A 27,683-nucleotide genomic window follows, 5' to 3' on the forward strand; every position below is an offset into this window, starting at 1 on the left:
AACCTTTTTTTCTGAGGATGTGCTGCAAGTCGTGCAGGAGACCAGGAAACCTATGACAAAGAAATCCTACTTATCTAAATGGAAGAGGATTTTGTCACTTTTCTAGTCAGGATGTAATAGATGAGTCTTTGTGGGTTCTGTCCAAACAGCTTTATTATGTACAAACACATTACAGTTGAAGCTTATCAACTTTAACTTAGATAACTTATATACAAACTAGCTACATTCATTCTCACATGCTTACTCTCTGGCTGCACTTTCAAAAAGGCACTTGGTAGAGCATGTGCCTGCTATTCATATATGCACATTCATCACTTGCTATGCTTCTTAAAGACACATCACACACTCCGCTCTACATCCTCCATTTTTCAGAAATAGATCGTGCAATGTTGAGAAAATCAGTTTACATATAAATAATACAAATAGCTTTTTTGTCATGCATTTATACAGAACTATGTACGTATATACAGTTATGTCCAAGTCACTGTGTATTTCACACTAGGTCTGGACAGGTGACGAAATTGTGTGATATAAAATTGAGAATTAGACTTAGCAACTGGAACTGTCTCTGCTGAATATTCAACTTTAGGAATATCGGGAACATCATCAGGAATGGAATCAGAAGGTAAGACATTCTGAAACAGGAACATTGTATGGATTGCTCTGAGATCTAGAGTTTGTATCACAGGAATGATGCTGGGATAACAATTCTAGTACAGGAAGGAGATGTCTGTGATTTCTCCTGTACTCCACACCCTCAGATTCTATGCAGAATGATCTTGGCTCAGTACATTTCCCTTTTTTTTTCCCAATCTGGTTGAAACGTTTCGCTGTTTCTATCCTCACTCTCTCTCCTTCTTTCAATGGATGAAGAAATATGGTCAGTTTATCATAAATGGACTTCTGGATAGAAAGCTTCTTGAATAATTGGCTGTGATGGTTCTGTTGATTTTAGCTTTAGGCCTCATTAAACTGGAGCTAATAGGCAAAGTTGCTCTGGTTTGCCTGGATAGAAGTCTCTGAGCAGGCGATGCAAGTATATAGTCATGGGGTATGTTTCTGAGATTAAATTAATTCAAAAAGACATCGGTATTGTCATGCGTTGACTTTTCAGGTAATTGCTTTGTGCTCTGCACTGCACTTTCAGCTAGTCCATTTGACTGTGGATATTCTGGACTACTAGTAACATGTACAAAGTCCCATTCTCTAGCAAATTTCTGAAATAACTGACTAGTAAATTGACTACCATTGTCAGAAATAACATTGTGTAGACTACCATAGACTGAGAAATGACATTTCAATTTGGTAATAGCAGTAGTGGATGTTAGATTAGGCAGTAAATCAATCTCAAACCAGTTCAAATAAGAGTCTACTGATACTAAGTAATGCTGATTGTTCCACTCAAATATGTCAGTGGGTACTGTTGACCAAGGTAGTTCAGGAACTTGACTTAGCTGAAGTGGTTCCCTTTGCAAACGCGGTTTAGTACTATTGAATACTGAACAAGAAGAAAGTACTTTATCAATGTATTTCATTAGTGAAGGCCAAAATGTTAGTTTTCTCACCCTTCTGTTGGTAGATTCAGAATCTGAGTAACTACGATGCAAAATTTGGATATATTCATGTTGTAAGGAAGCAGGAACAACAATTTTTGGACCTTTGAAAATAATGCAATCTTACATCAGCATGTCATCTCTGTAAGGAAAATAGGTTTGCACTTCAGGTGGTACACTGGATTGCTTTGCTGGCCATCCAACATTAAAACAGTGGTTAAGCTTTTGCAAAATTGGATCAGTCTTTGTATGATCTCTTAGCTCATCAAGTCTCATGGTAGAAAATTTACACACTGCCATTATTTCAGAGTCAAAATTCTCTGTGTCAAGATGTTCCATTGTATTACTGGGTGATCTGGATAAGGTATCAGCCAGATAAAGAAGTTTGCCTTTTGTACAGACCATTTTGAAGTTGTACTTTTGCAATTTGAGCATCATTCTTTGTAATCTCACTGGAGCTGAATGCATAGGCTTCGTAACTAGAGGTTGGTGATCAGTTTCAATCTGAATAGCTCGAACATAGAGATAATCATAAAACTTTGAACATGCAAATACTATTGTTAAAATTTCTTTCTCAGTTTGGGTAAGTGTACTAGATATATAGGCTACTGGTCTGCCTTCCTAAAGAATAACTGTGCCAAGACCAAATTTTAAAGCATCACAGGAAAGAGTGACTGGTTTATTGACATCTTAGTATCTTAAGGTAAGGTGGGGTGGCAATTTTCTGCTTAAGGTCTTTAAATGCCTTCAGGTGCTGTTCCAACCAAAACCATGTAACATTTTTGCACACTAGCTGTCTTAAAGTTGCTGTCAACTCACTGAAGTCTGGTATAAAGTTGTCCAACTAGTTGACCATACCAAGAAAACATTGTAGAGCTAGAATATTATTTGGTGCTGACATCTCAAGAATAGGTGCTTGCCTAGATAGGTCTGCTAAATTAATGACCTACATGTGTAACTTCTGGTAGCCTGAATTTGCACTTTGGAGAATTGAGCTTTAAGTTGCCTTCACATGCTCTGTATAAAACTCTCTTAAGGTTTCTGTTATGCTCTACTTCACCATTGCCTCCAACCAATAAATCATCTACTATTAGGGCACAAGGATAACCTAACAAAATTTGCTCCACTGCATGTTGGAAGACTTCACTTGCAGAATTTATTCCAAACGACATCCTCAGGAATCTATATTTGCCAAACAGGGTACCAAAAGTAGTCAGTAATGAGAATGTGCGATCAAGCATCACTTGCCAAAATGAACTTTTTGCATCCAAAACAGAAAAAAACAGTGGCATTTGGTATTAGGGTTGTGACCTCTTTGACTACGCATTGGATGATGTGGTCTCTTTAATGCTTTGTTCAAATCTCTTGGGTCAATACATATTCTGATTTTGTCTGAGACTTTCTTGTGGGCTGCTACCATGGATGACACCCATTCAGTTGGTTCTGTAACTGGACAAATTACATCTTGCTGCACCATTTTATCCAACTGAGCTTTGACTTTATCTTGCATAGCTATTGGAGCTTTTCTCACTGGTCTGACTACTGGACTGACCTCTGGGTCTAACTTCATAGAATACACAACTGGAAGTTTGCCTAACTTGTCATCAAAAACATTATCATATTCTGAGAAAACGGCGTCAGAAAAACTGGAACTAGGATATGCGCTTATATGATGAAAACTTCTTTGGTAAAAGAAAGCAGATTCATTCTCAAACTGTCTCTGAGACCCAATAATGACTGCACAGGTCTTCAAACTACATAGAATAACAAGCTGTAACAGTTCCTAGCCAAATAACATGAAAGCACTACTGACCCTTCGGTTTGAATTTCTTTACCTCCATAAGCAATACGTTTTGCACAACTAGCCACATTGAGTTGTTCATTAATTCTCACCTTAGCAAATATATAGGTTCAAAGGTTAGTACTAGGCTAACTGCCCTTGTGATCCATTGTACGCCTAGCCAAATATCCCTTGTGAGACTCAAAGCCTGCACCTTGTGTTTGTAAGGCAAGCATCTTAACCATTAGGCCACCCTCCCAACCCCTGCTGATATAACATTACACTTTGAACCAGTGTCTGCTTTGACCTCAGTGAATTTACCATTGATCTGGACAGTACAAAACACTTTGTTCTTTGCCAGCAAATTCACTGCATCATCCCTTTCACCTATTACTGATACACCATCTACATAGAAAGTGGAGTTGCAGTCTACTTGATCAATTTTCTTTTTTGACTGACCCTTCTTTATAACCATGTGAGGCTTACTTAATTTGCATAACTTTTGAAAATGGTTCCATTTTTTACACTTGTGGCACTGCTGACAAAATGCTAACAATTTTTCTCTTTTAGACTCATGATTAGCACCACAATTGCGACAGTTAACAATAAAGCTGGATTTAGGTTTTGCTGACCCACGATTGTACTGCACTGAGCATGCTCCTTTCTTAGAACTTGCTGGAAAACTATGTGATTTCCTTAATGAACCATCAGGGGCTGTGGCTGCCATGTGCTTAGGCCTGCTTCTGTTTGCCACATTTGCTCTGGAGCCTGCTAAAACCACACTCTTGTCACTTGCAAGCATACTTGTATGCCTTTCTGTAACTTCATGGATTTGACACCTCTCAATGACTATATGCAATGTTAAATCACTGTCATGAAGCAAAATCTTTCTCACAGCAGCACTATTAATACCACACACAAGTCTGCCCTTTATTAACTCATCTTTTAAGTCACCAAACCATGTTTTAGCTTTGTTTCTCAAGTCAGTAATATAAGCTGCAAAAGTTTCCCCTGACTTCTGATCTCTTGTGCAAAACAAATGCCACTGTAATGTAATATTTGTCTGGGGGTTGCACATTTCCCTGAATTTGCACTTCATACACTTGGGGTCTCCTCTTCATTCAGCCTGTACAACAATATGACGATTTTCACCTTCTTCCTCATATACTGCTGATGCATACACAAATGAACGTTCTCTTTCAGTGGCCTCTGATCCAGCTAGGTTTAACAAAATGAATGCCCTGGTGCATGCATCTTTGTTAGAATAAGTTGCTTGTATAAAAACATCATACTCTTGCTCAAATATTCTCCAATTCTCTGCAATATTCTGATCAAATACAAGTGGTGAGGGCTTTTGAATCTGTCTGCCATATTAACACATACCAGTGAAGGGTTTTGTAAATATGCACGAATACACACCCATATGCCAGAAATTTATGCCAGTATTTGTAACTGTGTCCAATGGCACAACAAGCCTCTGAATAACTGAACTTTGCGAAGTAAGTCTCCCGGGCACTGTAACACTCTCAAAATTGCTCTAGTACTGCCTTGCTGTACAGCAAAAGTAATTTATCATCATTTTAAGAAACATTTAAAATAAGTGAACTGTGCAAATGAACTGGGAAGAATAAGCTCGGAGTAAGAAACATTTTGAAGTAACTGTATTTAGCAAATAAACAGTACACTGCACACTGAAACTTCCCCAAAATGGAGGTACTTTGCTAGATTATTCTTTACAGTGCAAGGAACACTCTGTAATGGCAGTACTTTGCGATTAGACATACCCACCACAAGAAACTTTTTGAAATGGCTGTACTTTATGAAATAGTTGCACTTTGCACCCAAATAACCTCTTCGGAATACATGCACAGTAATAAGCATACACTGTAAGTACTTTTACACACTTGATACAATACAAAGTTGTAGTTATGTCAAAAGACATGGAGTTGCCTTGCTTTATTTATGCTTAATGTGCCATTTTCACCCTTTTTATATTCATTTTGCTTGTTTAATTTCTTTTCATGCCCATTGTACCTTTCTTCTGCTCATTTTACTCTAAACATGCCTGTTTTGCTTTAAACACATTTGATTCACTTTAAACATGCTTGTTTTGCTTTTCTGCTAGTTGTTTTATCAAATATTTTAATCTTAAACATTTTACTTAATTAATAAACCTGTTGTGCCTCTTGCTTGTTTAATAATGCAGTTTGTGCCTTTGTAATGCTCTGTTTTATCTTTTTTATAAAGTAAACTGTTTGTGGAAGTTTTCATTACCTTTGGTTCTTTTCTGTCACTTTTTCATTCTCGTTTCAATTAGTTTTCCTTCACTGTTATCTCTGTACCTCGTGGCTCTGAATATCAATCTCTGGAATCCCGGTTCTGACACTATGTCACTCATCTAGTCAGGATGTAATAGATGAGTCTTTGTGGGTTCTGTCCAAGCAGCTTTATTATGTACAAAGTAACACATTATGATTGAAGCTTATCAACTTTAACTTAGGTAACCTATATACAAACTAGCTACATTCATTCTCACATGCTTACTCTCTGTCTGCACTTTCAAAATGGCACTGGGTACAACGTGCCTGCTATTTATATATGCATGTTCATCACTTGGTATGTTTCTTAAAGACACATCACATACACAGCTCTACAGTTTTCTTTTTGGTGTCTCTCTCATAACCTGGCCCCACTTATTGTGGATGCTCCTTTGGTTTTCTCTTATTTGTGTGAGTTGCTCAATGCTAGTTTGGCCTATTCTTCTATTAAGGCCCATCTATCAGCTATCTCTTCTTGTCTGCCTTTTTCTCCTCCTTTAGCTTCTAGATTTAAGGTTAAACAATTTCTTAAAGTTATCCTTAATATTAGGCCTCACAGGAAGCTTGTTTCTCCTCCCTGGGATCTTAATTTTGTTTTGGAGAAACTGACTCAGGCTCCCTTTGAGCCTGCTGCTTCAGCTTCCTTGTAACATTGTTCCTGGAAGACTGTTCTTTTGTTAGCGCTAACTTCTGACAGACTGGTGTCTGAGTTGCAGGCCCTTATGGCTTGTCCTCCTTTTTCAATTTTTTATGAGGACAGAGTTTCCTTGTGCACTAACCCTTCTTTTATACTGAAAGTGGTTAAAGAGATATTTCTTAATCAATCTACCAATCTGCCTACTTTTTTCCCCCTCTCTGCAAACTGACAGTGAGAGGGTGCTGCATACTTTGGACGTGCATAGGCAACTTAGAGTTTTATCTGGATATGATCTAGGCTATCAGAAAATCTGATCAGTTATTTGTTTTTCTTCATCCTAGATCTTTGGGGCTTGCTGTATCCAAGCAGACTATTTCTTCTTGGATTTCTAAGACTATCTCCTTTTGTTACACTTTTCATGGCAAGAGCCTTCCTTTATCAATTAAGGCTCATTCTGCTAGAGCTGTGACTTCTTCTAGTGCTTTTTTCAAAGGCTTAGATACTAATTCTATTCTTGAAGCAGCTACTTGGACTTCTGTGCATACCTTTACCAAGCACTATATGTTGGATAGTATCTCTACAGTTAGGGCTGGTTTTGCTAGTTCAGTTCTACATTTTTTTTAGGGGATTCTTCTGCCCCTTCCTCCTCCCTAGTTTCCTCTTGAGCTTTGGCATTCTCCCTTATAGTTAAAAATACTGCAGCAGTGAATGTAAGGGCATAGTACAGTTGTTTAAAATCTTACCATAATGGTAGATGTCTTTATGTTCACTGCCACAGTATTCTCTCCCTCCCTCCATCCCCCTAGTTCTTTATCTTCCTGGATATACACATTGTGTCTTGCATTCCTTGGACTGATATTCCTCCTGGGGCAATCAGTTCTGTTTTTGGTAAGCCTGAGTGTCACCTTTATGCCCTACGTTATGCAGGGTGCATATGGTGATGTTCAGCATACATTTTAAATTCAGAAGTCTTTAGAAGACTGGCCGGATGTCGGGCTTCCATGGCATTGAATCCCTGTAGTTAAGATTAAGAATACTGCAGCAGTGAAGGCAAGGACATCTACCATTATGGTAAGGTTTTACACAACTGTACAAGGGAGTTTGATACATTGAACAGGTGGTCTTCAATGTATTTTCAGATCGCTGAGTGGGGAATATGATTTGTATATAGCAGAGTTGTCTTCCTGTATAACAAATCGAAGTGTGCATGTATGTGGGTTTTATGTATTGGAGTGTGGTAAATTAATGAATACAGAGAAGAAAAAAGGAGCTAAAACTGACCCATGAAGAGCATTCAGAGATAGTGTCTGGCAATGAAATAGACCCCTTAATTTTAGCTAAAAAAAGGTCTATTTTCAAAGTAGCTTACCATGAGGTTGTATTTAACTATTTCAGAATGTTTTCCCATGCCAAACTAGGTAGCTTTGTAAGGGTTTTTTTGCCATTGTATATAAGCATATCGTATTAATGACCACAGTGCTACTATTGTACTTCTGACAGACAAAACCCATGCTGTTTGGCTGATTGGGTATGAGCTAGATTTTCCAACATCTTCCCTCAAACTAGGAGAAAAGAAATAAGGAATTGATGAACCAGGGGCAAAGTCCATCAGATAGTGTGATCCTTGTTTGATTATCTGATCAAGTATTTTTTCTTTCTTACGAAGGGATATTATTTTAAAATGAGAGTTTGGCAGAAAGGAAAATGTGGCTATTTTAGGAGGAAACATGGTGAGCTGTGGGGAGGTTGGGGAAGCAGTTTACAGTATTCTTTTAAAAAGCCTTAAAGAAGTGCCAGCCCCTTATAAGTTAGACAGGAGTTACTAGAAATAGTATTTTTTTCCTGCCAGTGATGGAATTTTTTCTTCCTAGAAGAGTTTTGGCTTATTGACAAGTGTTATCTGTTTCAGAAATAGAAGGTATTGTACCAATAAATTTTTTTCCTTAATTTCTGAGAAATATTACTCATTTTTACCATTCTCTGAGGTGTTTATTTTCTACTGGTTCAATGCTTCATCTCTCATTTAAAGAGAACATAGAGCTCTTTTATAAATTAAGGACTTTTTCATTGCTTGAAACCACAGTGTGGAGAGCATGCTAGTTGCTGAGTTAATATTTTGATATCTATATAACAGAGACTACCCTGTGGAGTTGAGGACAGTGAAAAGTTGTATTATGTTTTCTTGGTGTTTAGGCCTAGAAGTACAGAAAATGGGTGGGAGTTAATTGCTATACAGATTTACGCAGTAAAAGATAGGTGAGTTGAGGCTGAATTTTGGTGGGAGTACATCTAGTGAAATTGTTTTGGTGGGTTTTGGTGGGGATATTTGCAATTATAAGGTCCAGCAGTGAATAATGTTTGGGTTTGGACTGGGTCTGGTGGGTTCTTCAGCCATCTGGTGTAAGTAGAAGTCTACAAGTGTTTTTATCAGACTATTTCTCAAAGGGATTAAATAAGGTAATGTTTAAGACACCCAGGAAAAGCACATTTTCTAAGGGGGTGGAATACTGTTGAATATATCTTGCAGAAGTGAATAGAGTTTCTTCACCTTACCAATTATAGTGTCAGTGGTAGTGGCAGTAGCATATGCCATAAATTTATAGCATTTTTGATATTTTTCCCCGAAAACAGCAACTCAGCCATTTCTTTGCATTGTGTTATAACTTTCACAGTTAACATTTTTTTGAAGTGGAAAAAAATGTTTGTATGCTTAAATGAGAATTCTGCATTTATATATAATATTGACTTTAATCCACCTGTAAACGTTTTGATGTCTGACTTTATTCAAAAAGACTAATACAGGTAATTTAAAATTTAACAGCTGACAACAACCTTATGACAATGCAGTTCATTTAGCAATTCTGTTTTCAGTGCTAAAACCATTGTATGTGGCTTCAGTCACAGACATTGAAAAATGTCCTATTTTGCATCTTCAGCAATAATTTTATATCCCCCACAACATACGTTCATCTGACAAATTTACTTCTTGACTGCTTTATACTTTCTTTTTTGTTGACCATGCATTTCCAGCCCCTATTGTTTCAGTGTGTTTCCAATACAAGTTATCATTTGTCACTGACAAGTACAAATATACATAATATAGGGCTTATCACTTCTAATTAGGTTTAATGTATTTAGTTGTGCTTTACTCCTCAATGCCTGAATAAAAGTAAAGATAATACTGCAATCCACTTTATGGTACTGCAGTAAAAATAAAACAAAGTCAGTGGTGTATTCAAAGTAACAATTCTGTGCATAGCTTGTATTTCATTGTGTGTGTGTGTGTGTGTGTGTGTGTGTGTGTGTGTGTGTGTGTGTGTGTGTGTGTGTGTGTGTGTGTATTTATTCAATCAAATAATTATCATAGGATTTCTTGGTTAGTTTTATGATTTACTATTGCAATGAAATAGTGCTATAAGTAAAAAATCTCACATTTTATTCCAGTGGGTAAAATCCGAGGCCATGAAATGGAAAATCGGTACTGATTAACCTTCAGCTCATTCAGCAGTGCAATATCATCCTGCAATAAATAAAGTATAGTATTAATTATCAAGCACACTGATCACTTCTACAGCAACATCTGTTTTATTGCATGTGTAATATTTTGTTAGTTTTAACATTTATTCCTAAGCAATGTGATATTCTAAAAGAAAAGCACAGTAAGCCACTTTAGTGATTGGGCTAAAAGTACCTTAGTGGACTTTCCACATGGATAGAAATAGCCAGTTATTTCTCCTGTTTCAGCATGCTCCTATAAAAATCAGATGAAGCTACTTCACTTATTTACAGAGCACTGTAGATAAAGTTCCTCTTAAAACACACCATTTTCACTATGTGATATATAATTTACAAAATATTATTTGCCGTTCTCGTCAGACTAGTCATCAGCTGCATGATGACTGCATGCCCATATAATGCATTACTATGTAGATGACTAGCTTTAGAAGCATCTTCTGGTTCCTGCAATCCTGTTATCCTGTTATTATTGTCATTAAAATAAGTTTTTGATCTCCCTTCTCCAAAGACTAAGCTTTGGGGAGGGGGGCTGTCCATTGGTCACTGCCATTTTTATGCAGTCAGCGGGTGAAGCTGGGATGAGATGCCTTGTAGGCATCACAATGTATAGTAAGGGATTTTATTTTTTTATGCCCTACCACTAGTGTCCTGTACAGCTCTGTGATAGATGCCTGCACCTGCAACATTGAAACGCTGCTCACTGCAAGCTCCCTATTCTCCATTAGACTGCCGCACAATGAACAAGCTTGTACCCACCCCAAGAGAGATTATATCTGATTATAATCTATTCTCATTCTATACCACCTACAGTTTGTACCTAAACTGTTAAATAAACCTGGGTCATTGCCATCAGACTTAGGTCTCTCACTGCATCATCAGGCTGGGTAGTCCAGTGGTAATATTTAATAGGTATGGAGTGCTGGTTACAAGTGTTGAGGTTTTGCCAAAAGATGGTTAACACTATTCATTTTGTCTCAATGCACAGGGAAGGGATTTCAACTGTGAAATGAAGCAGATGCATACAAGGAAATCCCAGTTTAAATAAAAACTGGTGAGGAAATTGATTAGGCAAAAGTGTAGGGAAGGATGGTGATGTGCTTACAGTAAATTAAAAAGGGCATACACTTACATCTGCACTGAGTAAAGTATTGTTTTTGCTTAAACTACTACTATGATCAGGAAGTAATAAAAATATATATTTTAATTGATGTTTTACACAGTATTAATGTTCCTGCAGCACTAGAAGTAGTTATAGTTAACATTATTATTTTTTTTTATTTTGTTCTGCTCGCTAATGACCTGATCCTTTGGACATAGTAAAATGATTTTTTGGTTAAGTTTTTTTTTTTCTATAATCCACTGTGTCCATCGAAGATGAAATTGTCATGTCCTACCTTCTCACAAAATATGTCCTTTGTATACTTAGAAAGATAGAACTCAGAATTACTGCTTGCTTTGTGAATATCTGGACAGAGTGCCTCCACCTTCCTTCTGCTGACAGTCTTCAGTTTTGTGCTTCCTCATGCTTTAAATCTACAACAGTAAGCTCATTCTTCCTCAGCTGCAAAGTAGTACTGAAGTTAAACTTTTTGATAAGTTAGGAATCAGCTGTAGGGACTGTTCATCATCCATTCTCTTTCTATATCATTGGTATCACATTTCTCACTATGCCAATTCTGAAAGATGTGGTATGTTTACTGCCCTATGAGGAGGGAGAGAAAGCATTTGAAAATGAACATATTCAATAAAAAAGTTGTAAAATATCCATTCTCTATAAGGGAAAGGCCCAGTGTGAGAGAGAGAGAACAAAGGGCTTCAAAATTGTACTATGTTGTATTTTCTTGAATAAAAAAACTTCAAATGTTTGTATCTATACATGTTTATTTATTTATCTAATGTTGTTAACTGGGTAAATGGGTTGTTACTAGACCTTTTTCTGCCAGTACCCCAGCCAGGTGGCAAAGACCACAAATATTACTGAAAAGTGATGTGACATTATATAATTAATGTTAGTATGTATGTCTAAGATTAGGTTTCACTTGAATGTAGTTTTTTTTACACATAAATACAGTATTATCTTTGCATAGGCCTAGAAATGCAACCATGTTAAAGCAGACACATATCTTCTTTTTACATTCAGTTTCAGTAGAAAGAAGGGTTTAGTAACCTTCAGTCACGAACACTGATAAGAATAAAATGTGCTAACAGAATGTGCAGGACATTAAGTAGAAACTTTCTTGGGAATCAAGCTTAAAGAGGAGTGTAAACCTTGTAGGAAATTTCCAGGGTTTTGGTATTATTTTGGAGGGGTACCTCAGACACAGAAAGTAGGAAGTTAGTTGCTTTAGTTTGGACTGACACACAGAAAGTCATTGCAGTGTAGTCCATAGAAGTCTGGTACAGATATTTGAGAGTGAGTGCAGAGGTTAGGTCAAATATCCAGAATGTTAATTATATTATTCAGGAGAAAAGGAATCATTCTGAGTTTAATGAGTGCAGAAGCTACGGACATTATAATTTGGTCTATTTGAGTTTATCAGCACAGTTATTAGAGACAGTAAGATCTGATTCAGAGGTACTTGCGTATTATCGCAACCAGATTCTAAATGACTCACTGTCGATATATTCTGGCAGCCTTTCAAGCTTTCATTTTGTTTGGGTAAGAAAATCCACCTTTTTTTTAGGATGTAATGCTTGGAACACAAATGAAATAACAAGGTGTAACGAAAAGTGAAGGAACTAATCGCTTGACCGCTTCTTCTTCTGGGCTATAAATCTTAGAGCGATCTCTGTCAATATAGATAGAAAACAGTTTTTATTCTTTGCAGCTTGAATCTTACCAAGCAGAATACATTTGGTGTGAAGCTCAAGCTGCAAAGAAAAAAAACTGTTTTGAATCTATGTTCACAGCGATCGCCGTAAGATTTCCACCACAGAAGAAGAAACAGTCAAGCATTTTCCAAGGCCTAACGGCATGCCAGGTCTTTCACTGCAGGGAGCAGATGAATAAGCTCAGCAGCTGAGCCGCTTCAATATTACGAGTGCAAGGATAGCAAAGAAAGTAATATGATAGAAAATGATTCACCGTTAAGCACTATAGAATATACAACAAAAGTAATTCAATGTAACCACTACGCCACAGTAATGCACAAAAAGGATGTGTATTTAAACCACAAAGCCCGATATGCTCAATGTCCATCTACTCTCGAACCTCCAGGCACCTGTATGACATTAGAAGGGGGAAAAAAACAGTTGACCTTCCATCTTTACACGTGGTACTTCCACTATTATCCACAAACCATTTACATCCAGCTCACTGCATAACACTATAGCAGTTTTACTTATAGTCATCCTGTTTACACATCTCTACCATGCACAACTGCAGAGTGAGTCATTTAGAATCTGGTTGTGATAATACGTAAGTACTGACTCAGCTATTGTTGACATCTACCTCCATTGTACAGAATAAAACATTCTTAACTGAACTACAGTGTATGCAGACTTTCATTTTGATGGGTACAAGAAGATTTGGCACATAAAGGAGAGACGGGCACCTGTTCAGCACAATCCTGAGTGATCAATAGATAGACATTCATTCCAGCCTCATTCTAGTTTCTTCTAGTTTGTTTCCAGTTCATTCCAGTATTCTACAGTCCTTTCAGTTCTTACAGTATTACTATAGGAATGCCTATAAAGCTGTCATGCAAAATATTCCATATTGCAATAGAAATACATACAAGCCTGTCAAACACAAGAGAGAACATGCAGTGTGTAATAATATATAGGATCTCAAACAATGTAAAGAAACAGTACACTAGTTAAACTGCGACATTAGCAACAACAGAATTTATAACTGTTGACCAGTTGTGAAAGAAAACATAGCTTAAATTAATAACTTAAATCTTTGAAGTAGAAAAATAAGCTGTCTTTCATCTCTAAGGCATGTTCATTTATATTCTTGAGATGGATGGTATTTCAACTTTTTTTAAGTAAAATTTATCTAATGTAGTTATTAACTTAGGCAGTTTGTCTCAGGTTGCTGGAGCTAGATTTTTGAATGATTTTTCATAGTTTGAACTGGGTTATTTTTAGTTTTAAGACTGGAGCAAAGCATGATAAAATAAATAAATAAGTGAAAAGAAAATTATGCGAAAACAGTAACTCTGAGGAGTGATATGATAGAAGAGTTAAGAGGAGAAATTCAGGAAGAAATTACAGTGCGATTTCATCTAGACCTATCGTATTGCATACCAAGAAAGCTAAACAGCATAAAAATGCCCCAGAAAGAAAGAAATAGACAATTTATGCTTTTTATATGTGTCAGTACAGAGATAAATTTGTAGGGAAAAATACAGTCTGGGAAAAGGAAATGCATTCAAGGCATTGCTGCTGTTTAATGCAAATGAGGAAGTGGGCCTTTATCTGCATAATCAGAAGCAAGACTAATTTTATAATTTTCCTTCACTGTGTAGCAGAAGCACACAATCCAAAGGAAGAAGGGAAAATGTGAGAAAAAAAAGCAAAGAGTCAACTGTACATGTGTGACGTCCTCACTCTGGGCCAGTAATCAAGGAGCCTGAATCCTCACCACTGACACTGGAGAGTGACGTTCACTTAGAATACAAATGGATACACTCAGTATTTCTAGATGCATCAAGCACAATTTCCGCTAAGAGCACATAGGTAACACAGTCAGCCCGGGGTCTGCATTTCTCTCTCTCTCTCTCTGTCTCCCTCCAGGTCCACAATAAGACTCCCCCCTGGCACAGCTTCAGAGTTAAGTCCTCAGCAGAGGACCCAAACCAAGTTCTCCGCCACTCTCACTGTGAAACCAGTGCTTTGTGTTCCTGCTCCAAGTTGCTGACACACACTGTGAGATTTGATTTTCACATACACACACACACTCAGGAAAGGATGGCATAGATTTACCCACTTTTCCCCCTCCTGTCCAGAGTATAAGGTAGTTATCATTGCCACAAGGCACTACAAAACCAGCTGCCTAATGCGTTTGTAAGGGTATCCAATATACTGAGTGAAATTTAATATTAGTACAAATGGCAATGTTGACCAAACAGCAAGGCTTTCAGGAATGGTCAGAGTTATCACCAAATATATATATGCAAATAGTCTCAAAGTTTAAATATTTTCTAAAAAGGACCAGCCACAATGAAAAGTTTCACTATATTTAATTACAAACATAAACATAATTTATAAGCATTTTCTGCAATGAGATGTGGCAGCTATCTTTAAATGCTTCAGCTGAGCCTGTCTTATAATGTTGGTGTAAAATGGTTTGTTAACACCGCAACTGCAGGTCTACAATAAGGACGGGTGAGTCTTAATGCCATATTAGAGGGAAGTAAATGACAGAGTTTGGCCACATGTTAAAAGAAGCATGAATTACCATGCTAATTATTCAATTTGCAAGACTAGAACATATGCTGCACTTGCTGAATTAACAGAATACACAGGATTATGTCAAATGAGCGTACATGCAAGCAATAGTCACTGACAGAGTAAAGAAACTTGTGAGCAAATGAAAACAGGGATAATCAGAAGTAACACGCTTTCATGAGATTAGGGCTACAGAATGATATATTTTACCAAATAACCTCCTCAAGTTTGATAAATGTAGATAGAAGGATGGCACAGTATATAAGATGAAACTACAAGGAAATATATATGGGTAAGCAGTATAGCCTGGGCAGTGTCAGTTCTTGTCTCGGTGGGTATGCACCCTCTAAGCCTAAGAGGAATATAATTACAAATTGAGAGCAGCCATGTGTAAAGAGTCAGTTGTGGATATCAGTGAATGCATTTCTTTATATTAAGGAAAAGACCAAAATAAGAGAGATTATACCCACGGTGGTGGTGCTGCGGTAGCGTTGTCGCCTCATAGTAAGATGCTGTCCGGTTCGATTCTCAGCTAGAGCGTCTTCTGTGTGGAGACATGCGTGAATGGGCGTACCTTTGTTGAAGGTTTTGCATCAAGGCTGGTAACTCGGCATGTAAAAATCAACTGCCAATCATTAGCGGACCGGAGTTCCACTGTGGCGACCCCTAATCGGGAAAAGCCGAAAGACACAAACAAATTTTAATCTGCGGTGGTGGTGCTGCGGTAGCGTTGCTGCCTCACAGTAAGATGCTGTCCGTTCGATTCTCCGCTAGAGTGTCTTTTGCATGGAGACATGTGTGAATGGGCGTACCTTCGTTGAAGGTTGTGCGTCAGGGCTGGCAACTCGGCATGTAAAAATCAACTGCCAATCATTAGCGGGCCGGAGTTCCGCTGTGGCGACCCCTAACTGGATAAAGCTGAAAGAGACAACAACCAAAATAAGAGGGATTATGTTCAACACATGAGAAACTCTGGTCAAAGGAAAACTCCACCTTGAAACACAAAAATAAATGTGTTTTTTCATTGTATCTTTGTTTTCAGAGCTATTTTAATATTTCAAAATCGCTCTAGATGCTGCTTATACAATTTTAATATGTTTTTCCACAAAATATCTGACAGGGTCCTGCCACATTGCCATGATCTCACCTTCCCAGAATCTGTTTCAAGTCCCCTTTATATGACTCATGCTAGACATAAAGAAGTGATGTCTTCCCAGTCCATCGACATACAGTGGTGGCAATAGGAATCAAAGACATCTTACACACTTTCTGCAGCAGGAATACTTGCATTTTTGTCTGGAATTCCCACAGTATACAGTTCTCCTTGAGCTTGTTTTAAGCTATTCATATCAGGTATACAGTTTCAGCCAAAGACAGTGTGAGGATTATCATTTTGTAGTGTAATGAGCATTGACAGACACTCCCCACACTCATCATGAGGGGACAAAGCTACCACTGCGGTCCAAGATTTGTTGGTCAACACTTCAAATGACTGGGTCTGCTACTCACAAGTGTCTGGAGTAGTAGGGAGATTAGTGTTTTCTTTTTCTTTTCTTTTTGTTATCCCAGATCTTGTAAAAAAATGTGCTAACATGCTTACTGACTTTACTCAAAAGTATTTTACAAGCAGAGTACGACAAAAATACAATTATCTGTTCTTGAAATTGTGTATAATGATATTCTTTTAAACAGTGGCACATATGGCTTCATACATTACATTTTCCCACTTCTATTGCCAGAAGCTTACTAATGCAGGGGGCGGAGGAGGTGGTCTGCCCTGGGTGCAAGCAGTAAGGGGTGCCTTGCCTTTTAAAATTTTCATATTTAAAAGGTGAAAAGCTTAAACTAAAACTAGAGCCAGATTCTTAAAGGATGTTCTTCTTTAACAGAGCCCTCTGTCTATGAGTCCCTGTATGCATCCATGCACTCATGCACCCGTTGCATACTCCTTTTCTGCATGGAATTTCAATACAAGATGTTCGTGTGTGTGTGTGTGTGTGGGGGGGGGGCAGGTTAGCATACCTCTCCAATCAGGATAAAGCCTAAAGTAATGTAGGGACAACAGCTCAAAAATAGGGATAGATTTTAAATATTGCTGTTATTAACTTTAACCAACTAAGCTCTGTGGATATTTATTAAACTTTTTGGACTTTTACGTGGTTCCGGTGGATTTATTTTGCTTGTTTGGCTGCCGAGGATTGTCCGTTTGGATATTGTGTATGTTTTTGTGGGTTGAACCAAACGGTCTTATTGTTCTTTCTGTTATTAACTTAGTTACTAGAATAACAGGATTTGTGTTAGCATGCACTTTCTGAACAATATGAAGTCTGAAACTCAAGCATATGCTATTATTTAGAAACTTCAAGCCTCAGTAATTTACCAGAAACTACAAAATTATGAAGACTGGAGCAGACCAAAAATGTGAAGCAAAAATCTGGACATTCTGCAAAAATCTGGACAGTTGAGAGTTATGCAAATTTCCTCAGGCTCAAACACTGTACCCTGGTTATAGGAAACAAGAGCCTGATTGCTCTACACCAACTACCAAATTATTAAAAGAATGAATTTTGGGTCATTTTCAAAGAAATGAGTTACAGTGCATTTGCAAGGAATGGTAAGCTTTAGTGCATTTTCAAGGATGTGTGCGCTTTAGTGTATGTTCAAGGAATTGTGATCTTCCAAGGAAGAGAGGTTTACTGCTGCCATGCTAAGTCTGTTTTTAATGTGCATCTGTTTTGTTTAGCAAATGGTCATGGCATAACAGGTAGAATACTTGCTTTTGATGCAGAATGTTGTTGGGTGTCTCGCACAGAATGTAGATGCTGATACTGCACCGTACTTTAAAGGGGGGGGGGGGATTTTGCAGTCCTGTGAGTGTCCTTCTTTGTATGAGATGCCTAGTAACTACAAACCTGTTGTCAGTTTGCCATCCATTCCCTATTGGAATATTGCCAGTTTACCATTGTTTTCTTAATGTAACATAGGCAATTTATTCCTCAAGGGCAGCAGGCACAGAATTTATAGATGAAACCCTGAAAACTTTTATTTCATTTATTATTTATTTGCAGTTTGTTAACCGGGAAAGTCCATTGGGCCAGAATGAGCCCATTTTCAATGGAGGCCCGGGGAGGAAAGCTCCATACACAATTATCACAAAGCTAATATCAACAAAGTTAACAAGTACAATACAATTTTCAAAAACTACTAAAACACAGTAATATAGAAGACAGACTAATAATACTTGAGCAACACAGTAATAGAGAAGACAGAATAATAACATTTGAGCAAGGTGTTATAACATAGCATTGAATGAAATTAAAACATAAGTATTTTGGAGTACATAAGTATAATTTGGAATGCAGACATTTATGCACTCAAAGTTTCATGAGGTGAGAGGGAGGAAAAATTAGAGGAGGAAAGTAGAACAGTGAAAGGTGAATGGGATGAGTTATGATAAAGGAAAGAAGGGAGAGGGTGTGGAAGTGAAATGAAGGGAGTTGTGATGCCTGTGCCCTGGCCCAGCAATCAAGGAGCCTCAGTCCTCACCACTAACACCAAAGAGCGCATCTCATATATGAAGAAAGGATAACAAATACATACAGTAAAGTGCAATTTCCCTTAACAGCACACAGACATCACGGGTCTATATTAGAACATCGAAGTTTCAAAACTTTGAATGTTCTAATATTAAACCCTATTCAGCAAAAGCTGAAAATATCGAAGCAACAGAAAACCAAATTTTTTCTTAGGGAAAGAATTTGGTTGCCCGTTTCTGTTGCTTCTGTATTTTCAGCTCTGTGGTGGAAAGTTACGGGTCGGGTTCAGGTAAGTGTGCGATTGAGTGCGGGTTAGGGTAGTTAGGGTTAGGGTGCGGGTTAGGTATATATGCGATTGTGTGGACATGAGGGTTAGGGTGGGTTAGGTGAGCTAGGGTTAGGGCACAGGTTAGGTATGTGTGCGATTGTGTGGACATGAGGGTTAGGGCGGGTTAGGTGAGTTAGGGTTAGAGCGTGGCTCAGGTAAGTGTGCGATTGTGTGGACGTGAGGGGTAGGGCAGGGTAGGTGAGTTAGGGTTAGGGTGCGGGTGAGGTAAGTGTGCAATAGTGACGGACCTTAGGGTTAGGGTTTGGGTTAAGGTAAGTGGATAGTTAGTGGTGTGTGTATAGTTTAGTGTAGGGATAGGTGTAAGATTTTAGGTGTATGTGTGTGGATTGCTGTTTGTTTGGTGTGCTTATGTTGTGTGCATGTGTTTTGGAACAGCATTTTTTTTCCCTAGGAAAAAATTTGCTGTTCTGTATGTTCAATGTTTTCAGCTTTCGCTGAATAGGGTTCGATATTAGAACATTCGAAGTTTTGAAACTTCGATGTTCTAATATAGACCCAAGATCACAGTCAGTCTGGGGCTGGTCGCTCCATTGCTCTCCAGGTCCCCAATAAGACTCCCCACTGGCACAGCTATAGGGTCCAGATCTCAGCCTATCTAGTCAAACTAAAACCTCCAGCACCCTCTCTGTCCAACCAGTGCTTCGTTTCCCTGCCCAAGTAGCTGATACACACACACTTTGAGATACGAGTTTATACAACCACACAGACACTCCTGGGCAAGGCTGGCACAGGTTCTCCAGCTGTGCCCCTATTATCCAGACTATATGGTAGCACCACCTGCCACCTCTCAGCTAATATTTATCAGCTACTCAAAGGCCCTTAAAAGGGTGTTCAACTATTAGTGTGCAATATTATTATCCAATTGGTAAGTGTGACTAAACAGTCAAGGCTTATTTGGAGTGACTTGTACAGTAATCACTATAAATATGCAATGTACTCTAGAGCTTAAACTATCTCTACATGAAACAGCCACAGTTGAAGGGTTTTAAAATATTTAATAATAAATAATAAAAACACAAGATAATACGTTCTACTACACAGTGCTAGTCAAGAGTTCAGAGGTCACAGAGAAATACTTAAAATAATTCAGTAATACAGTTCTGACATCACAGAAAAACAGTCTAATCTTTCTAGTTCCTAGCTATTTCTAAAATAAAACACAAGTCTACGATAAATGTACATAAGAAAACAGGTAAAGTGCTGATGCGTTGGATGGTCAAGACAAAAATGCTTAATCTTCTCTGGTTCTCTCTGTTTAAATTGAAAAAAATTGCAGTTCTGATTCACATTACATCATTCTTCACACTTTCCTGGGGTTCCTAGGCTACACATTACCTCATTCTTTACACTTCCCTGGGTTCTCAGGCTACAGAAACTGCATTTACATTCTTAACATCTCCGTTAGTTATCTTGCAGCTGGTCAGGAAACTGAGCAATAAAAATACATTTGCATGTTTAAATCTAGCAATCTAACTCTTGGTTAAAACAATAGAAAGAATTTCTTCATCTATACCCCTCGGCACCACTGTCTACATCAAAGGGTCACCACATGACTTACTTTGGTCAGTAGAGTGCACTGTTGTCACATTTATTTCCAGTTCCACGTGTAACACTATTTCTTTACATTTAAGACAACAAGTCTGTAGCTTACATTCATATTTACAAATGACAGAATTATCTATAAAATTCTATTTGGCTAGACTGGCAGCCTTCACACCCCCCCCCCCCACCAGAGAACTCAAGCTAGTTTTTCAAGTGACCCTTGAGAAACACTGCTTGAGAGGGTCAGGTCTATCAGAGTATACTTATCCCATTCCCTGTCTTGAGAGCCCATCTGCATTGGCATTGCTGCTCCCACTGCAGTGCTGCACTGACATATCATATGCTTGCAACCCTAGGCTCCATCTTACCAACTTGGCATTTAGCTGGCAGGCTCTGTTTAACCATGTTAGGGGGTTGTTATCTGTCATAACAGTGAATTTCCTTCCATACAGATAAGGCTGATGTTTCTGCAGTGTCCACACTATGGCTAGACATTCCTTTTCTACTGCTGCATAGCATTCCTCCCTGGGTTGGCACCTATGACTGAGATAAACCACTGGCTGCTCTTCTCCCTCTGAAGAAATCTGGCTAAGTACAGCCCCCACCCCATGGTTCGAAGCATCCACCTGCACAACACATTCTTTGCTGTAATCTGGGCTGGCTAACACAAGGGGTCCTCCCAAAGTTTCTTTAAGCTTCTAGAATGCCTGCCCACATGCTGGGGTCCACACTACCTTATCTGGCCTGTTCTTCCTTGTCATGTCTGTAAGGGGAGCAGCTATGGTACTATAACTGGGGATGAACTTTCTGTAGTACCCTGCTGTCTCTAAAAATGCCCTCACCTGCTTTTTAGTAACATGTGCAGGCCATGCCTGAATTGCTTCCACTTTGGCAGGTTCTGGCCTTATCTTACCACTCCCCACTCTATGTCATAGGTAGGAGACCTGTGCCATACCCACCTGACATTCGCTTGGTTTAATGGTCAACCCTGCCCTCTGTAGTCAGCCCAGCACCTCCCTGACATGCTGAAGGTGCTCTGGCCAGGAATGGCTGTAGATGGCAATATCATCTAGGTAAGCAAGGGCAAATCCTTCTGATCCTGCCAGGATGTGATCTACTAGCCTCAGGAAAGTCACTGGGGCATTCTTCATCCCAAAGGACATCTTTGTGAAGTCATACAAGCCAAAAGGAGTCATAAAGGCTGACTTCTCTCTAGCACTGGGAGTCAAGGGCACCTGCCAGTAACCCCTGGTAAGATCAATGGTTGTAAGATACTTAGCCCCACCCAACTGCTCTAAGGCCTCATCTGTCCTAGGCATGGGGTAAGCATCTGACTTTGTGTGACTATTTAATTTCCTGTAGTCCACACAGAACCTGGTGCTACCATCCTTCTTTGGCACCAGCACCACTGGGGAGGCCCAGGGACTGTTGGTCTCTTGAATCACCCCTAGTTCCAACATCTCCTGTATAAGGTGCCTGCCTAATAGGCCTTTGGGGACCTGTATCCACCTGGTGCTGCCCCAGGTGTGTGCAGCCTGGTTTCCCAGTGAACATGTCCCCACATTCCTGCAACACTGCTCAGATTTCTCGAACCTGGGTAGGAGATATCTGCTGGGACATTGCTACCCCTTCCACTGAGGTGTCAGCCTGAGCCTCACTGAGGAGATCAGTCCCCAGATCTCCTTCAGACTCCTCCTGCAATCCACTGCAAATGCTCATCACAAGGGCCTCCTTATCATGGTAATGTTTCATCCTTATCATCGTAAGGTTTCATCATGTTAACATGGTACAATTTGTGCCCCTGCCTTCTGCCTAGCAGTTTCACCATGTAGTTAACATCACTCACCTTTCTTACCACCATGTAGGGCTCCTCCCAAGCTGCTTGCAACTTGTTGTGTCTGACAGGAATGAGAACCATTACCTGCTGCCCCAAAGCATACTCTCTAGCTCGAGTGTCATACCACACATTTTTCTGTTGTTGGGCTTCTGCCAGGTTCTCCTGGGCCAAGCCCATGAGTTCCCTGAACCTTGTCCTGAAGTTTAGGATGTATGCCACAACAGACTGCTTGTGAGACTCACACTCCCCTTCCCACTCATCTCAAATTAAATCTAGAGATTCCCTCACCCTATGCCCATACAGCAACTCAAAGAGTGAAAAACCTGTGGATTCTTGGGGAACTTCTCTGTAAGCAAACAACAGATGGGGCAAATATTTGTCTCACTCCCTCTTAAACTGATCTGCAAATACCTGTAGCATGGACTTGATTGTAGAGTTTAACTTCTCAACAAGACTGTTAGTCTGGGGATGGTAGGGGGTGGTCTTCATGTGCTTCACCCCACAGGACTTCTACAGACAAGCCAGCAGGTCTGACATGAAATTGGCACCTCTGTCAGTATTTCTTCTGGGAAACCTACCATGCTGAAAATCTCTAACAATGCATTTGCAACCATCTCTGCCTCAATGGAGGACAAAGCCACTGCCTCAGGGTATTGTGTAGCATAATCCACTACCACTAGGATACACTTTTTCCCTTTGGAACTTGGGGTACTCAAAGGACCCACAATATCCATAGCTACCCTCTGAAATGGTTCCTCAATCACAGGCAAAGGCATCAAAGGAGCTCTCACATTGTCTATTGCCTTGCCTACCTTTTGGCACTGCTCACAGGTCCTGCAGTACCGTGTTACATCTCTAGAAATTCCAAGCCAATAGAAGCTCTGCATAATATGCCTCTTTGTATGTTTTATGCCCATATGACCTGCAAAGGGAATATCATGGGCTATGGCTAGAAGTGCCAGATGGTAGGATCTAGGCACTACCAACTGATGTACTCTCTCACCTTCTAGCCCTTCCTCAGGGGTCCACTCTCTGTATAGTAACCCTTTGTCCCAGAATACAGATTCCCCATTTCCTTGAGAATCAGATGCCTCCCTAACTACCTGCCTCAGGCCTTGCAATGTAGGGTCTGAGAGCTGAGCCTGTCTCAGCTCTCTCCTTGTAACCCTTCCCAGCTCCTCTTTCACAGGAAGTTTGGCATCCTCTTACAGTGGTGCCTCACTGTCAGCCTGGGTACTACTACTCACCTCTACCTTTGCAGTCACTCTGTCCAAGGGAACATCAGTACCCACAAGCAACTGTGGCTCACCTTCAGTCTCACTGCTACAGAGTAGCTCCCTCCCTGAAGTAACCACCTCACCAGTCTTGGCTGCAAGTATGCAGTCTGTCTGGGTCTCCCCCAGGCTACCAGACCAACATGCTTGTCTCCTAGCCTGACTGTGTGTAACTGCATAAGCACATGGTACTGCCTCATCCAAATCCTTCCCTCTCAGGACATCTGCAGGATGGCAGTTTGGTACCCCTGTTGTCTCAAGGCAACCTACTATTGGCATTTTGTCTTTCCCACTTACTTAATCACAGGCAAAGGCATCAAGCCCTCACCTTTTGTTCCCCACCTTGCCTCCATGGACACCTGTATGCCACATGGCCCCACTTGTTACATTCAAAACATTTAACCCTAGCTCCTGGATGTATACCTGGACTAGTGGCTTCCCCTGCTACTGGCAGATTCTGTTGGGGCAGTCTGTGCTGCCCACCATGGATTCCTTTAGACCCATAAGCAGTACTGGGGATCCTCTTCCTGTGCAGGGCTGCCCTGATTGCCAGGTATAGGTCTCCCTTCTTCCCCAACTCATCTGAAGTAGTACATTGTCTATCAGCTAACCAGATCCTCATGTCCTCAGGCAAAGTTCTAAGGGCTTGTTCCCTCACCAAAAGGTCTGCCAGCCCTTCAGAAGTGGTGACCTGACATCCACTCACCCACCTATGGAACTAAGTTCTCAGTTCAGCAACATATTCACACACACTTTCATCTGCCTGGTGTCTATGCTCACAAAACATTTTCCTATACATTTCAGGTGTTAGCTTAAAAAACTCTAATACACAATTTTTTACAGCAGTATAATCAAAACATGCAACATCAGACATTTTAGACAATACAGTTACAGCTTTACCATGGAGTAAGGGGTCAGGAACTGTACCTAGAGCCTTTGGTCAACACCATACTGTTTGCATACCCTCTCAAACATATGAATGAAACTATCAAAATTATCCCCCTCTTTAAACTGCAGAAGAAATTTACTGACCTGTTGTGCTTCTGGGGTCCAGTTACTCTCTTCCCCATTACCTCCATGACTCTGGCAAAGAGTCAGTATTTTTATCTCATGCTTCCTCTGCCTCTCCTTTTCCTCGGCTTCTATCTCCAAATGCCTGGCCTCCAACTCAATTCTCTTTAGCTCCAGATGGATTTTTAAGTTCTCTGCAGAAAGGTTGAGCTGTCCATTCTCCAAGGGTATTATATCTCCAATGCCAGCCCTATTGTCCCCCTGGTTGCTGTTTTCTGATGCGGCTGTAACCAAGGCTGCAATCAGGTCTGCCTTAGTCAGGTTTCTATGCACCAGTCCCCTAGCCTGGCACATCTCCGCCAGCTGGCTCCTTGTCAGCTTTCCATATTCCTTTGCTGACATGTTGCCTGCTCACCCTAACTAAGCTAACAAATGAAATAAAACAATTGTGATCTGATCTCTGAGTATGCACTGCGTAGCTGATTTAGAGTACAAAACACCTTCAAAGCTCACTGTACACAAACTACAGGGATTAATTCTACCCACACCACTACAAGCCAATTAGTATTTGCCAAACAATTAATATGTGGTCTGGATATTCCACTGCTGTCAAACAATTAGTATGTGATGCCCGTGCCCTGGCCCAGAAATCAAGGAACCTCAATCTTCACCACTAACACCAGAGAGGGGGTTCTCATATATGAAGAAAAGATAACAAATACACACAGTAAAGTGCAATTTCCCATAAGAGCACACAGAAATCACAGTCAGTCTGGGGTTGGTCGCTCCCTTGCTCTCCAGGTCCCCAATAAGACTCCCCACTGGCACAGCTATAGGGTCCAGATCTCGGCGTAGCTGGGCAAGCTAAAACCTCCAGCACCCCCTCTGTCCAACCAGTGCTTCATGTTCCTGCCCAAGTAACTGCCACACACACACACACACACACACACACACACACACACACACACACACACACACACACACACACACACACACACACACTTTGAGATAAGAGTTTATACAACCACACAGACACTCCTGGGAAATGCTTGCACATGTTCTCCAGCTGTGCCCCTATTACCCAGACTATATGGTAGTACTGCCTGCCACCACCCAGCTAATATTTATCAGCTACTCAAAGGCCCTTAAAAGGGTGTCCAAATATTACTGTGCAATATTATTATCCATAAGTGTGACTAAATAGTCAAGGCTTATTTGGAGAGACTTGTACAGTAATCACTATAAATATGCAATGTACTCTAGAGCTTAAACTATATCTACATGAAACAGCCACAGTTGAAGGGTTTTAAAATATTTAATAATAAATAATAAAAACACAAGACAATACTTTCTACTACATAGTGCTAGTCAAGAGTTCAGAGATCACAGAGAAATACTTAAAATAATTCAGTAGTACAGTTCTGTTCTGACATCACAGAAAACAGTCTAATCTTTCTAGTTCGTAGCTATTTCTAAAAGAAAACACAAGTCTAAGATAAAGTTACATAAGAAAACAGGCAGAGTGCTGATGAGTTGGATGGTCAAGACAAACATGCTTAATCTTCTCTGGTTCTCTCTGTTTAAATTGAAAAAAAAATGCAGTTCTGATTCACATTACATCATTCTTCACACTTTCCTGGGGTTCCCAGGCTAAACATTACATCATTCTTCACACTTCCCTGGGTTCCCATGCTACAGAAACTGCATTTACATTCTTAACATCTCCTTTTGTTATCTTGCAGCTGGCCAGGAAACAGAGCAATACAAATACATTTGCGTGTTTAAATCTAGCAATTTAACTCTTGGTTAAAACAATATAAAGAATTTCTTCATCTAGACCCCTCGGCACCACTGTCTACATCAAAGGGTCACCACATGTTTTACTTTGGTTGGTAGAGTGCACTGTCACATTTATTTCCAATTCCACATGTAACACTATTTCTTTACATTTAAGACAACAAGCATGTATTTACAAATGACAGATTTATCTATAACATTCTATCTGGCTAGGCTGGCAGCCTTCACAGGAGTCACTAGGTTGAGTTTTGAGAAAGGAGGAAAAAAGGAAGGGGAAGCAGAAATGATATAGAGGGGGTCAGGTGGGGTGAGAGCATGAGCATTTCCAGTGAAAAGAGAAATGGGAATGGAGCATGGTCTTGAAGGCAGAGTGGTTTTGGGTGATTCAAATGTGGGGGGAAGTGAATTCCATAGATGAGCAAGGGAGAAAGACAGAAGAAATTGCCCAGGTAAGCCTAAGGGTTTGTACATTTCAAGGAGGTTCTGGTTACTGCACCTGAGCAGTCTGTCAGAATGATGCAAGGTGAGTATGGAGGAGAGCGAAGAGCAGTTAGAGGGTTTGAAAATGAGTTTGTGAGCAGTTAGCAGTTGAATATAAGAGAGATAGTGGGGGAGTTCCATCCAGTTCAAGGAGTGGAGTGCATCATAGTGGTGGGAGGATGATTTGGTCCCAGTAGCAAACTTAAAGATTTTATTGTAGCAGGATGACAGTTTTGACTTTAGGGAGGATTGAAGGTTGGTGAGGAGAGGGGCTCCATACAAGAGAGAGGGGATGAGGTAGGAAATAAGAGAGTATATGTTTGGATGAGGTAGTGAGATAATGGCTGTGATGATACAGCATTACGAGCTTTTGGTGTGTTTTCTTAGTACTAGTTTGTATATGAATGTCAAACTTTAATTAATGATAACACCTAGAAGTTTTGTATGGGAGACTATTTCAATGGGAATCTTATTCTGACTGACTATGAAGAAGGACTTTTTATCGATAGAGGTGTTTTTAGATGGGGTAAAGATCATGATTTTGGTTTTGGATGCATTGAGAGCAAGGTGATTACTCAGCATACAAGACTCGGTACAAGAGAAGGCATCTTGTGTTAGTTGCTTAAGTTTGGTGAGGGATTGAGCATAGTAAATTATGG

General features: G+C 39.8%; 1 protein-coding gene across 2 annotated transcripts in view; it reads right to left on the reverse strand.

Annotated features, from left to right (window-relative positions):
- The window catches only part of LCTL (lactase like), a 499,576-nt gene that overhangs the window by 433,593 nt on the left and 38,300 nt on the right, over positions 1-27,683 (reverse strand). For both annotated transcript variants that reach the window (XM_044077870.1, XM_044077869.1), the window contains exon 3: positions 9,721-9,808. In XM_044077870.1, coding sequence (XP_043933805.1) covers positions 9,721-9,808 — 88 coding nt within the window. The remainder of the gene's footprint in view (positions 1-9,720; positions 9,809-27,683) is intronic.

Source organism: Protopterus annectens, chromosome 7.part0 (assembly GCF_019279795.1).
Source record: "Protopterus annectens isolate FY-2018-M chromosome 7.part0, PAN1.0, whole genome shotgun sequence".
Taxonomy (NCBI): Eukaryota; Metazoa; Chordata; order Ceratodontiformes; family Protopteridae; genus Protopterus; species Protopterus annectens.